Consider the following 13,822-nt stretch of genomic DNA (forward strand, 5'->3'; position numbering starts at 1 on the left):
TCATTCTCTGGTACAGTCCCATAACAATGTGACTTTGTCTTTTGTGCTTCATCCTGGGGCCATGATAGTCATACAAACCTTCTAACAGTAGCTCACTTGGGGTTTTTGTCTTACAGAAAACAGAAGTTATTGAAGAAGCTTTTCCTGGGTAAGTGTAATACTGCTTTATTTTGCAAGGTTTTATATGTAAATGTATTTTTCTACTTGTTTCACTGGGTACTGCTAGTAACTAATGTTCTTGTTTGCATTAGGATGTTTATGGATACTCCTGAAGATGAGAGAACCAAACTGATCAGCTGCCTGGGAGCTTTTAGACAGTTCTGGAGCAGTCTTTCCCAGGTTCACATTTGATTTGTCGCTTACATCTTTGTACTTTATATGCTTTTTTAATATAAAGATACCTTTTCTAGTAGACAAACACTTAAGCAGTAAGGTCTCTGTCCAGTCATTCAGAATCTGGTTTCAGACATGGCATAGTAAGGAGTATAGGAAGACTTTGCAAGAAAAAAAAGGTAATTTGGAGATTTGTAAGGTTAAATAGTTGTTCTGCAGAGGTTGGTGTACAGTGCAAATAAAAAAAAGCAAATAGAAGTGTAACAGTAAAGAAATAAATAATAAAAGGTAGTTTGTTACAGAATTTTTGGTAGAAGTGAATAAGTAGGTAAAAGAGAAAAAAATAAAATAAGACTGTTAAAAAGTTGAAAAATCACCTTTCAAAAGCTAGATACCTCCAGACACTGTTCCGTAATTGGAGGCCTATTCATCTCTATTTTCACTGAATTTGATTATAACTGTGAAAGGGAAAAAGTAATGTATAACAGTTCTATTTTACTTTAGTCTGTGCTAACTTGTGAAAACCAAAGTTGACTATAGAAATCAGTAGTTAAACTAGGAGATGCTTCCTCTACTGGACAGCTGACCTCAACTTCTGCTAGACAAGTGAGCATCATCAAAATAAGATCAAAAGACTTGTAGGAAAAACTATAGGTTGGGCAACTGGATCACTTTTACTGATTTGTAGTCCTGTTCTTGTGTTAGTTTCTTTTTTTCCTAGTAGGGTACTATATGAATTTTATAATTTGTTTCACTACCTGTAAATACATTCTTTCTCCTCTCTGTTGTTTTTTCAGGAGTCCCATGAACAGTGTGTCCAGTGGATCGTAAGATTCATACATAGCCAACATAGTCCTAAAAGAATTTCTTTTCTTTATGACTGCCTAGCCATGGCGGTAGAAACTGGACTTTTGCCACCCAGGTGAGCCATGTTGGAGTAATTGATTAGCTACATGGAAGATGTAATATTGGAGGTGTTTTTGCAATGACATCGTACAGTTACTGCTGGGAAACATGCGCTTATTATCTGCCGTTCATTCTTGCATTGTCTTCTTCTGCTAGGATGGTGTGTGAATCTCTGATAAACTCTGATACACTTGAGTGGGAAAGGACTCAGCTGTGGGCGTTAACATTCAAATTGGTTCGGAAGATTATTGGAGGTGTAGACTACAAGGTATTTTCTCTTTGCAAAAACATGTTATTTGCTACCTTTGTTTTTGTGATTTTATCTAAGAGACATCCAGTTTTTTGAAGTCTACTTTTATTACAAAAAAAAATTCAGTGAGCACTTTTAATCTTTTTGAACTTTACCCTAAGAGATAATTTTGTGTTTACAGTGTAACTCTTCATACACTTTTCTGTTACATTCCCTTTCCTCCATTTTCAGTTACAAGCTAAATAACCCCAATGCAGTTGCAGAAGTGGTAAACATTGGAAAATAAAAACTACCAAGCATTAAGGCTGGAATTCTGTCATCTGCTTTACCTCTGTTGCTACACAGTGGAAAAGCTCCTGAAAGCTGAGTCCTTGGCATGGTACAGCTCCAACAGAAGGAGTAGGAGATCATGCATGTCTTGCAGAGAATCACCTCACTGCATTGTTGATGATGTTAGAGCAGAAAACACAAAATACAACATTGTGCTCTGGTCAGGCTGCAGAAGGCTTTGTAGGTTGGATGTCTCTGGATGCACATCAAAATACCAACAGTTAATTTCTCTTCTGGAGCATCCTAAGACTGAGACATTCCATAAGGAATTTAATGTAGTTAGTGTTAAATTTTAATGTAATCGGTATTAATATTCTCAGAAGCAGTTTGTCTTCTGACACTTAGCAGGAACAACTAATTTTTCTGTCAAAATATTGTCTGACCATATTGATTGTGTAATCTTTCTATCAGAAATGAGGAATATCTAGGAACATTAATTTTGTGTGCTTTCTTTCAGGGTGTGCGTGATCTGCTGAAAGTCATCCTAGAGAAAATCCTAACAATTCCAAACACTGTGAGCTCAGCTGTTGTACAGCAGCTTTTAGCAGCAAGAGAGGTAACTATATGGATTTTATGCCGCTGTAGAGGAAGATAGGCCTCATTCTCTTGTTATTAGTGGGTTTCTGATGGTTGGGATAGCTCTGATTGTTGGTATAGTTCAACAGGAAAGTCTTACTCTTTGTGTTCAAATTCTTTACTGCAATTGCAGTTTATGCAGTAAACAAAGTGCTTTTGTGGGATGTTGTAAGTGTTAAAATCCCTAATAAGAGAGTCAGGCCAAATACTTGACTTGCTTAAGATAAGATGTATAGGATATAATAATGAGTAATAGTTTTTCCTTAGTGAATAAAAATAGGTATTTTTTTCTGTACTTTATGGGCAGACATAGAGGCATGATCTTAAGGCTCAAACAGTCTAACTTATGCTTGTACAATTAAAAACAGGTTTGAGAATTATTTAAGTATTGCTATCAGAGCACAACTTAAGAAAAAGTATTTTAATTCTTGTATCTGTTTTAGTGGGCTGTCTCAGACTGTTAGACAAATTACACATTCATTTACCCTATCCAGGGTCTTTTACACTGGTGTATTTTTTATTTATAGGTGGTAGCCTACATCTTGGAAAGAAATGCTTGTTTGCTGCCTGCCTACTTTGCAGTTACAGAAATCAGAAAACTATATCCTGAAGGAAAACTTCCCCACTGGGTAATGATTTGATATAAAATAATGTACCCTGGAATTTTGTTGCCCACGGCACCTATATTTTAAAACGAAGTTCATGTGAAAATTTAAAATCTGCTCTACAGTAAGCTTTGTGTTTTGTCACATAAATGAAGATACAGGCTTGATGTGACTGCAGCAGCAGCTCCCTGTGTTCTTGCATGAAACTTATGACATAATTTTGATCTGTGGTCTGTCTGATGTTCAAAACTTTTGAAGCACTGAGTTGGTGTTGTTGAATACGTTTGGAAATGCAGGTCATGCATAGCTACCACTGTGTGCTTTCTCTATAGCTTCAGGAGAAGAAAAATCACTTTAAATAGTTGACCAGTTTTTTCTATGTTTAAACTCAGTTATATAGAGATATTTGGGGCTCTGGTGGAGTCAAAATTGTCATTGTTTCAGAAAAATAATGTAATATTGATCCAGTTTTTAATTTTGCATTCTGCTAAAATAACTAGGTGTTTGGAAAAGGGCAAGATCCCAACTCCGCTGTATTACTGGGAAAATTGTTACTGTCTTTTGAGAGAAGATTTAAAGTAGATTGTACTAACTTGGGTCATTTTTTTATGTGGAATTGTTATTCAGTGATGGAGATTTGTTATGAACAGAAATTATAGTTTAAATTTCCTTGTTTCTAAGTGTTATGCTTTCAAATAATGTAGTTTGCATGGGAGACATTTCTTATATAAATTCCTGCATGAGTGCAAAAGGGGAAGAGTGCTTCCTGCACCTCCTTTCTAATGCCACAGTTTTCATTTTGTGGTTTTGTGTTCCAGATGATTTTTCCAACTTTTTGAAATAGGGAGCTAGTTATTTTGGCAGATTTCTGCATATTTTATTAAAAACAATACATGTATATATTTTTAAGTTTTAAATATTCCTTATTGATGTCTGGAACTTAAACCCTAATTTTTTTCTCCTCTTCTCACCCAGTTACTAGGTAATTTAGTATCAGATTTTGTGGATACCTTCAGACCTACAGCAAGAATAAATTCTATTTGTGGTAAGACAATGACTTAATGAATGACTTTAACATGAATTAATTTATTTTGAACTATTTTTTTCTTAGAACCTCTTGGGACCTCTATCAGCTAAGCAAAATAATTCAGATCTTATGTTTCATCTAGTACCTCTGCCCTTGTCAGTTTGTTCTCAGACTTGGTTCCTTTCAGTTTCTGTTTTGACAGAGAAAATTCACTGATGAGATCAAAATAATTCTTTGCTACCTGCTGGTAGTGGAACTGTGCTAGTTGTTACATGGTCATATGGTTTGTAACTGCAGGTCACTAGTAGAGTAAGGAAATTGTAGGTTTTCTGTGCCCAACTTAATACATATCCACTGGGGTGTTAGTCTTGGAGTGTTTTGACTTCAGTTTCCATTGGAGATTTGCTCAGCCTCTTCTCTGTTGTTGCTGGCTTCTTGGGTGAATGTTTCCTAGTTCAGATGGTACACGTTCTACATTTCTGTGAAAGAAATGCTCATCTTCATTTATTGTTAGAAATCTGATGGTCAGAATTTGGCTTTTTTAATGTGATTCCTGCTGCATTTTTCTTCAAAAGATAAAAATGTTTTCTATTTGCTTTGAGTAGTTTAATAAGAGCTGCATTAGTTCTGAGCAAGGTTTATTGTCATGGAGTTCTTTAGTGCAGAGATTAAAAATGTAAATTCATCTGTAATGCTTCCAAAGCATTTTGTTTCAGAAGCATCATAAGTATTGAAAGTGTGGCATAGCTTTTATTTATATAGCTGACAGGGATCACATTTTGTTTTTTCAATTGTTGTATGTGTAAATAACCTGTATAGATAAAATTGAAGGGAAGAAATAAATATTTATTTACTTCTTGTTTTATCTGATAATAATATGGCCAGTTTGGATAATAGAAGTAATGGAATTTGAGCTGGAGAGAGGTCAAAATTGAGACACCTGAATTTGCATGCTGGTATACAGGTTTGCTTGGGGCTCAGTTCAGGTGCTTATGTTGAAGCAACTAAAGTAAAGGCTAGTTGTCTAATCTACACTGACTAACAACTGTAAATTTAGCCTACCAAACACACTTCATGTGTTCTGGTCTCACTGGGCTATGCTGACTGAATTGACTGGATTTTCATTGACTTTTAACTGGAATACACACACTGTCTTCGATCGCTTTACTGAACGCAATCTTGCCCACAAGGGTCAGTGAAGGGAAATTGAAAGACTAGATTATACTTAGGTTTATAAGGCTATTTTCTTTGTGGAAACTGTCAGTCTGCCAAAATCAAATCCCAAGCAATGGCAGGGGAACAATATTCCGGTAATATCTAAGGGTCCTCATAGATTGATGTTTGCAAATACTTTTATTTTTGGGGTACCCAGTGTGAATTAATGGGGACTTTACTGCATAGATATTTTATTAGTTGAAAGCTGGTTAAAAAATAAAATCAGTTTGAAGCAATCCTTGTGGTAGAACCTTTAAACAGTGGAAATTTAAGGAGAGCATAAAAGTGGCTGAGACCAGTTTTTGCATCAAAACAATTAGGCAATGGGCCAGTTTCACTGGTTGAGAATTTGTGTTTCATTGCATATAGGTCGCTGCAGTCTCCTTCCTGTGGTAAATAACTCTGGTGCCATGTGTAACTCATGGAAGCTGGATCCTACAACCCTTCGTTTTCCTTTGAAAGGTCTCTTACCATATGATAAGGTATGCCTTGTGAAACTTGTTAAACCTGTTATATTCAGTAAAACAAAATTTCTGTGTCATTAAAGCAGGGAAAAATTTCAACTGTGAATATCTGTTCCAGTTAGGCTAACTTTGAAGGTGCAGATGTTTTATATTTCAATGATTTCAAGCTATATACAGAGGACCTGGAAAGTAGTGTTTGGCATAACTGCTGTCCAGATTGTTGAAGAACATGAGACATAATTTAATGTGCTTTGTGGGCATGTGAGAGAGCAAGTGAGAGCAGAGAATTGATTGGAGAATTGGCTAGATGGAAAAGAATGGGAAAGTAATGTCTTCTTTTCTGTGCTCTTCATTGTTCCATAGGAAAGATAATTTACAATTCAAACTTAGTTTGCATATTTAAACTTAAAACTCTGAATGTGAAGTAGTGGTGTACTGAAAGAATTTAAAGGATCAGGACAAAAATCCATGTTGTCCTGCATCCCATTCCCCATACCTTAGATGTCTTAGAAAGGAAATACGGTATGTCTAGTGATAGGTATAGTGCTTACAATCTACAGCCATTATAATTTTGTGTGTTTCCTGACACAGATGTGGTTTCTCTGTATTTAGTAAACCTTCATCTCCCAAATACTCGTTCAGACTGTTATGGAGCCCCTTTAAGCATTTAGTATCCTCAACATTCATTTGATGATGAGTGCTACATTCCAGCTTAATGTTGCATGAGGAATCAGCTCCTTCTGTTTGTTTTGAACCCAACTCCAGATAATATTTTTATATAAAGTGATTCAGGCTGTGGGAAGATGCAATGAGCAGTTTTTTCATATCTGATTTCTTCACATCAGTCCTGATTTTTATGAGTTTTGGTGCATTTCTTCAGTTGTCTTACCTTGCTTCCTTTGAGTTCAAGGCTGTTCCAAGAAGTGTACCATCCTTCTATTGGATGAAGAATGTTCTTTGACTCGGACCTCATAAAATCTGCCACTTCTTAAGAACTATGATTATCTTCCCATTTCTTTTAGTTACCAGAGAGCAAGACAATTTCCCAGATAATACATACCTGCATAAATTAAACATTCATTCTTACATTATTTATTCGGATAAATGTAAGCTCAGTATTAAAAATAATCTTGAGGCAGTATATGTTTGTATGTGATTGCTTGTTTCTTTTTCAAGGATCTGTTTGAGCCACAGACTGCTTTGTTGAGATATGTGCTGGAGCAACCGTATTCAAGGGATATGGTCTGCAATATGCTAGGTCTGAATAAGCAGGTACTGTACTGTGCTATAACACGTGATTTAATTCTGCATAGAATCTGCACTATTCTTTTTCTCTTTTCTTTGCTATAGCTAACTAAGCAAAACAGTTTAGGTACAGAGAGTGATTTTTTTTTTTTATGAGATCATATTAGGTTAATTGGACACTGTTATTCCTATCATTTGTATATTGCTTTACGAATGTTAAATTGAAAAGTAGATATTTAAAATATGATTTTTTTTTGCATTGCTTTTTTTTCCTATAAGGCCAGCCTCAAGTTCACCTTTGACAGACAGTAGGAGACTGGTTGTTGTTCGTTGATTTTTAAAGCATTGTTGTACTCTGTTATATTGGAATGTTATAGTACTAGAATAGTTGGAAGCTGGGTTTGTTTTGTTACATTTTTTCTTTTGAAACTTTAGAATGGGGGGGCTTAGTCTGACTTGGGGATCCTTGAGGCTGGCCTCATAGTCACTGTTTTGTCTTTTCTTTTTTTCTTCCTTTATTTTTGTTCTGTCCTGTCTTGTCCTGCCCATCCTCCAATGCTCTAGACCTTGAACATTGCTCAGGTATGTTCACAACCTTACTGTTGTATTGTGACTAACGATACGCTGGCCGCTTTGTAGCCACTGATTCCAGGTAGAGAATACATGTACAGTCAGGGCTTGAAATTGGCAGGACCATTAGTCAAGGGCAAATTCTCACTACAGTTCTCTAGAGGTAAAAGAGATATAGCATAAAGCTGACAGTCAGTGGTCCTTTGATACTAAAATTTTTTCTTGGAATGGACTGCTACCATTTCCCTTACCAGTCGTAACTTCAACTTTGCTGGAATTTTCAGTTGAGGAGAAATTTTTAGTTCAAAATTTCTTTCCTTAATCCAGTGGAAAAAGTCCATCCACTGGACTTAATTGTAAAAATATAAGGCTGTAAATACATAATTTAAAAAAAGAAATGTTTAATAGTGAAAATTTCTTATCATTAGGAAGCTTCTGTAAAGAACTTCCCAACAGGCAATTATAATATTCTCCCATCTAGGTGAGAGTAGTGCAGAATACTGCATAAAAAGTAGTTCCTTAAAATTTTGACTACTTGTTTAAATGAATAAACACCTGGGCAAGTCAACAAAGTGGACTTGAAATTTTAAATTATGGGTGTTGTAGTTTATCCCTCATTACACTAATAATTGCCACACCTACTTTAAAAAGGCAGTGTTTAAGATTTATAAAATAGCGTTGCTGTTTGCAATACTATAGTGAAGGTTGTGTCAGTGTTTCCGTTTAAGAAACTTTTTTCAGGTTTGTAACTTGACTATAAAATTTACATGATCCTGAAACCTTGTGTACATTTCCCAATGTAAAGGAATACATCAATGCATTTTCTGAACTGGGACAATGGTTTTGAATGCACAGATTCCTACATCTTGGCTAACAGTACTCTGTGTTGTATATGATGATCTTTTGTACCTGAGACTTAAAGCAGCTGAAATGTTAAACCTTGGAATTGAGCTGCTAGGTTTACTGTTTAAATGAGTAGTATTTGTGTGTCTTTCTGTGTTTGCATTGAGTTGATAAACAAAATTAATCCTCTATCCATCTTGTAGCTGGTAAATAATACAAGATACAGACAAAAATTATGTTGAACCCATTTTAATCTTTTAACTATGGATGGTCTGTCCTTTCATGGAAAAAAATACCATTTATGTTAAAAGTGCTGGGTTTTAACTCCTACTTCACCATCCTCTAAAAGTAATTGAAGAAATAAAATGTATTAAATTATATTTTTAAAATTTGTTTGGTAGTATAAGAATTCCTACACAAAGTTTCATCCTGGCATGAACTTTTATGGCCAAGGAACAAACATGAAGAATGTAGCTTATAAAGGAAATGCTGACAGAACATGAACTATAGCTGTGCTACTACAGTTAGACCAGCATAAAGATGTTGAAAATTTGTAAGTTGAAAATACGTGAGTTGAAAATACAGATATAGAGGTGGGTGGTAAAGTGGTATAGAACAGGAAATATGTTCCATTTAAACGTTATTATACTGTGGAAAACATTAAAATTTTACTTGTTTTTAGATACAAATTACCTTTGTGTTACATTTCAATTTTTTAATGTAGCCACCTGACAAAAATAGTAGCATGCTTTTCAGAAATTGTGTAACTATATCAATGCTTTCAGTGAAATGGCTCATAATGTTGTATTTTATTATTAGAGAAATAACCTGCAGAAATTGAACTATAATAGAAGACACTTAGAAATGCAAATAGTGCCAAGTTTGTTTCAGATTAAATACAGAAACACCTCAGCGCAATGATCATTATTTATTTATGATCATTAATTATGTGGAGTTGCTTGTATGCCCTGTCAACTATTTACACAGATCCAGTTGCAGGATTGGAGCCTTCATTTGAATCTTTTGCCATCACAATCTAGGTATGGTTCAGCCAGATTTGTCCTAGTTCTTGAAGATGAACAGCGAAATTTTGTGGTTTAGTCTTAACTAAGCAGATCTGTGTTAGAAAATCATTCACTCAAGCCATCTCTGAGTTGTGTAAAAAATACACAAATCCAGCTGTCCTGTTAACCTTGCAGGGAGAAAAATGAAGGTAAAATATTGTATGTTTATAGATTCATGTGTTCCTTTCAGGATTCTAAGTTTTCTTGTGGGATGAGGTTTTCCAATAACCTTATCAAGTATATGGTTTTAAGTCCAAATGTAATAATATAGACTTCAAAATGTTTCTTTTGTTGGTGTCTGGGGACTCTGAGTTTTTGCTACTGTGTACTTCTGTGTGGGACAGTACATACCCTTGTATATATGTTCGAATTGGTCTATAGGAAGTAGAGATTTAAATTGTATTTTATCCTCTATATTATCATGGTTTGCAGTTGAAATCGTAAAGGTCTTTTTGCAACCTAAATGACTCAACAATTGTATGTCAACTTATATTGTCCTGCTAGCTGAGGTGTCAATTTCAATTCTTAGTTATTTTTAAAATAGTTTTTGAACCATATAACAGTTTGGTTTTTTGGAAAATTATTAACAGTTCAGAGTGTCATAGTGCACTGATACCACTTTAAGGTTTGGTTTAGGGATCTTATGGTTGTTTCTTAAAATGGAACTAAAGTAATGTCTTAAGGACATGAACTCTCTTTGGAGGTTTTGGGTTATATCTTTACCTTCTCTGGATGTACAGACTTGCATGAAGAATAAAATGCCATTTTTGCTTGCATAGTTGCAGTTAGGATCTTGTTGCAGTCCTCTAATCAATCAAAAACTGTTATTGTGAGGAATATTTGAGAGAGGAGGTAATTTTCAGATGTCTTGTTTCTGTAATGTAAAAATGTTTAATTAGCAGCTATTGAATTAATTATTTGCTCTTTTAAATAGTTTTGGCTGGTCACTTTTTAAACCAGCAGTGATCTTATCTATGCCTTACTCTGCAGGTAAATGTGTAGTTGCAATCTGTGCTAGCTACAAAGCAGGCTACTTAGCATGGGAAAGCTGTTGTAAGCAGAGCTGTTAAGTGAAAGGAATGACATAATGCAATATTTAAAAACTGGCTTTCACTTTTATCTTTAAAATTCTGGTTGATGGTGGGATTTTACTGTCCAATTTTATTGGTGATAATGTGGCAAAGTACTTAGTTTAAGGGGTGTGATTATTTTCTATAGATTTCTTGTTGTAAGGGTGTGCATTGAGAACACTCAAGTATATGTTCCTTGCATAAGTATAAAAGTCTTTTTTTAATGAGGGAAACTTGAGAATGGCTACCAAAGTTGGGATACATGATAGAATCAGGTATAATATAAACAATAATCTTTTAAGGTTTTGTGTCCTCATAGTGTACAGCTTTTGAACATGGAAATATGGGAGTAGTTCTGTCATGTTTTAACTACTTTAGGCATTTTGAATTGGACTTCTGGAGATACCATTTACTCTTGTAGGAATCTTGGCCTCTGTGTTTTGGTCTTCTGAATCCATTTCTTAAGTGTAGATATCTACTAAATGTTGTTTGTTTAAAATACTGAAAAGTTATCATAGCCATTAGCCAGCCTTACTGACTCATTAAAATATTTTTCTTTAAGGAAATACTTCTAATGCTAGCCATGCCTCTGCCCCACCCTTTGATACCCACCCTATCTTGACATCCCAAAACAAGAAGGAATTAAAAATTCAAACCCAAATTGGAACAACAAGCCACCATCCAACTGAAGCTCTGATCTACTTAAGGAAATACCACTTAATCCATTAGAGGGCTGGCCTCAAGAAAAGTTAGCATCAAGTTGTCACGGAAACCCCCCATTCTACCCCCCCCATTTCTTCATGGTTTAATATTTTCAATGAAATTATTTATTTTTAGATCTTTAAATGTTATTCTCATAAGAAAATGGAGAATGTGTTTGTACAACCAAATTGAGAAAATTAGAGTCATGTTTACTTTAGGGAAAAGCACAGTGATCTTGACAGTTACATTTTTTTCATACATAATCCAGAAGAGCATTTGGAGGTTTTTTATTGTTCGTTTTTGTTTCACTTAAAGTGTGCCAAAACATGAATTCCTACTTATTTATTAGGGTAATCAGATCTCACCTCTAATTTTATTTATCTCAGTTTATACTGAGCTTTCTTTCACCTATGAGCAATTAATAAAACAAGGGCCCAATCCTGCAAATTCCTGTGCAACACAGTATTTTATTTTCAAGAGTACCGAAACTGTAGATAGAAAATCTTTGCAAAAATGTATATTCACTGAAAATACAGAAAAGAAAATTTGCCAGAAAATTAAATTAATGAGGATCGAATGTGACATACTGCTATTTTTCTCGTAGAAAATTGTTTTTAACACAATGAAAGTGTGGTTTTTAGTATAAAAGCTTGAATTCATTTTTTTAATTTCCTGGCTCTTAAACTTTTCCCAGTCTTAGAATTATTCAGAATAGCAAAAATTCCTACTGGAAATTCTGGCTCTCTTTTTAACAGTAATATTTTATTTTTCCTGTTGTATTCTTTGAATAACTTTATTCCAAATTAATGTAACCTAATGTGATTAGGTTTTTGGACATTAACCCAGTGCTTAGCAAACTATTAAATTTCAAGCCCTGTACATAGTTCTGCATGCTGGATTATAAACTAGTCTGTAGTGTTGTCTGTTGCACCCTGCTCTGCTTCATAATTAGTTGCTTTGGGAGGGGGAGAAAAACGAGCCACAAAAGACCCCAAGTGTTCTGAACGGATGGTGCCAATACTGCTCTCTGTAACCTGTACCGTGGTTGGTCTGTGATAATGACATTGCGTTCTGGGAGAAAAGGTATCATCGGTGCTTTCTGTCTTAGCTAGAGGTTTGTGTTAAGCATGCTTCAAGAAAGCACAGCTGGAATTGTAGCTTCCTGCAGTTTTGAGCTGGCAAAGAGCATGCAACAGGGGATGCTGTTCACTGTATTTTGTCAACTTTTCCAATTCTTGCATTCTATTTTTAATTGAAGAGAATCTCTTTTTTTTTCATAGCTAAAGAGTACCATCAATGAAGGTAGAACAAGCATCTCCTTTCAGCATCTCTCTTTACTTTTATTATATCTTTATATTAGCCTTTTGTTAGGCTGCCTGGCTAGTAAGTCAAAGAATTCATTTAAGGCATCCCTGAAATGTTTTATGAGTTTTGGGGTGATCTTTTTAAACTTTTTTACATACACCTTTTTGCCTCTAGAAAGGGATAATGCATTTTCATGATTAGTGTTTGAGCAGCTCAGTTCCTTTTCTTTTGTATCATAAGTAATAATTTTTTCTTTAAGGCTGCATTATGTTACAGGCATCAGGCCAAATTAAAAAATTAATACATGTGATCATTCCTGAGAACAGATTGCATTGAAACAAACAGGTTAGATTATTTCCAAAGTGCTAACAGTTTCTGTGACAAGTTAAATTCTCCATGGGATTTTTTTTCTTAGTTATAGTACATTAAATGAGTGTAACAATACAAATGCAAGATAATAAAAAAAAGTTGTTGCACTGAAGATCTTGTAACATGTGACATTATACTTGGTAGTGTTGAACTGCAGATTTATAATCTGAGTTCCAAATTACTGATAGTGGACCAACTTTATATACATCTGTACTAACAGTATGTTTCTGAATATATAATGCATTCCTTATTTGATCATTATTAAAAATCATCAGAGATGGTGTGTATTTTAAATTATTTCTGGGTTTGCATAGCTTAGTGAGAAGACTGTGGCAGTCTAACATCCAAGGGGCTCCTCACTCTGATGTGTAATTTCTGTTCTATTTACAGTATGTAGAACACAGCAGTGATTAATTCTCAAGCCTTTTTGATGTTGTAACCTGTGGTGCTATGTCAATAGGACAGCATCTAGTTATAGAGGTATTAACCAGATGTTAATTCTGCTGCTATTTGCAGGCAGTAGGTGAACCCAATATGAGAGTGAAAAAGAGAATAGTCATAAAATACCTTCATCATGTATTGGGATGCTTTCTCTGAATTTGATGGTATAATTGATATATTTTCTTTATGGTGAACCCTACTTTTGAAATGGACTTAATGGAGAAAAGAAGGAATGAGAAAAAAAAACAGCAAAAAAAACCCCAAACCAAATAAAAGAACCCCCACATGTGTGTTTAAAGAATGGACTTTGTTTTCTGTGAGTGTGGAATCAGAGAAATAACATTTTGCCTGAATATTCTATGAAACAGCAAAAAAAGAAGAAAAAAAAAAACCCCAGATGTGATCTGTGTATTGATGGGCTGTGTTTTGGAACTGAGTAGGGGAATTATAGAGTATATGATAAAATGTAAAAAATCATTGTGACCTGTAACATAATGCAGCTTTAAT

At 34.7% G+C, this 13,822-nt stretch overlaps 1 protein-coding gene across 2 annotated transcripts in view; it reads left to right on the top strand.

Moving 5' to 3' along the window:
• The window catches only part of MED23 (mediator complex subunit 23), a 37,623-nt gene that overhangs the window by 2,713 nt on the left and 21,088 nt on the right, over positions 1–13,822 (top strand). The window contains exons 2-11 of one of the 2 annotated variants that reach the window (XM_009095220.4): positions 117–148; positions 252–339; positions 1,131–1,255; positions 1,396–1,507; positions 2,277–2,375; positions 2,923–3,024; positions 3,976–4,045; positions 5,612–5,724; positions 6,883–6,978; positions 7,516–7,533. In XM_009095220.4, the coding sequence (XP_009093468.1) occupies positions 117–148; positions 252–339; positions 1,131–1,255; positions 1,396–1,507; positions 2,277–2,375; positions 2,923–3,024; positions 3,976–4,045; positions 5,612–5,724; positions 6,883–6,978; positions 7,516–7,533 (855 nt within the window). The remainder of the gene's footprint in view (positions 1–116; positions 149–251; positions 340–1,130; positions 1,256–1,395; positions 1,508–2,276; positions 2,376–2,922; positions 3,025–3,975; positions 4,046–5,611; positions 5,725–6,882; positions 6,979–7,515; positions 7,534–13,822) is intronic. The other variant, XM_009095221.4, reaches the window with a different exon arrangement.

The sequence above is a fragment of the Serinus canaria genome, chromosome 3 (assembly GCF_022539315.1).
Source record: "Serinus canaria isolate serCan28SL12 chromosome 3, serCan2020, whole genome shotgun sequence".
NCBI classification, from domain to species: Eukaryota; Metazoa; Chordata; class Aves; order Passeriformes; family Fringillidae; genus Serinus; species Serinus canaria.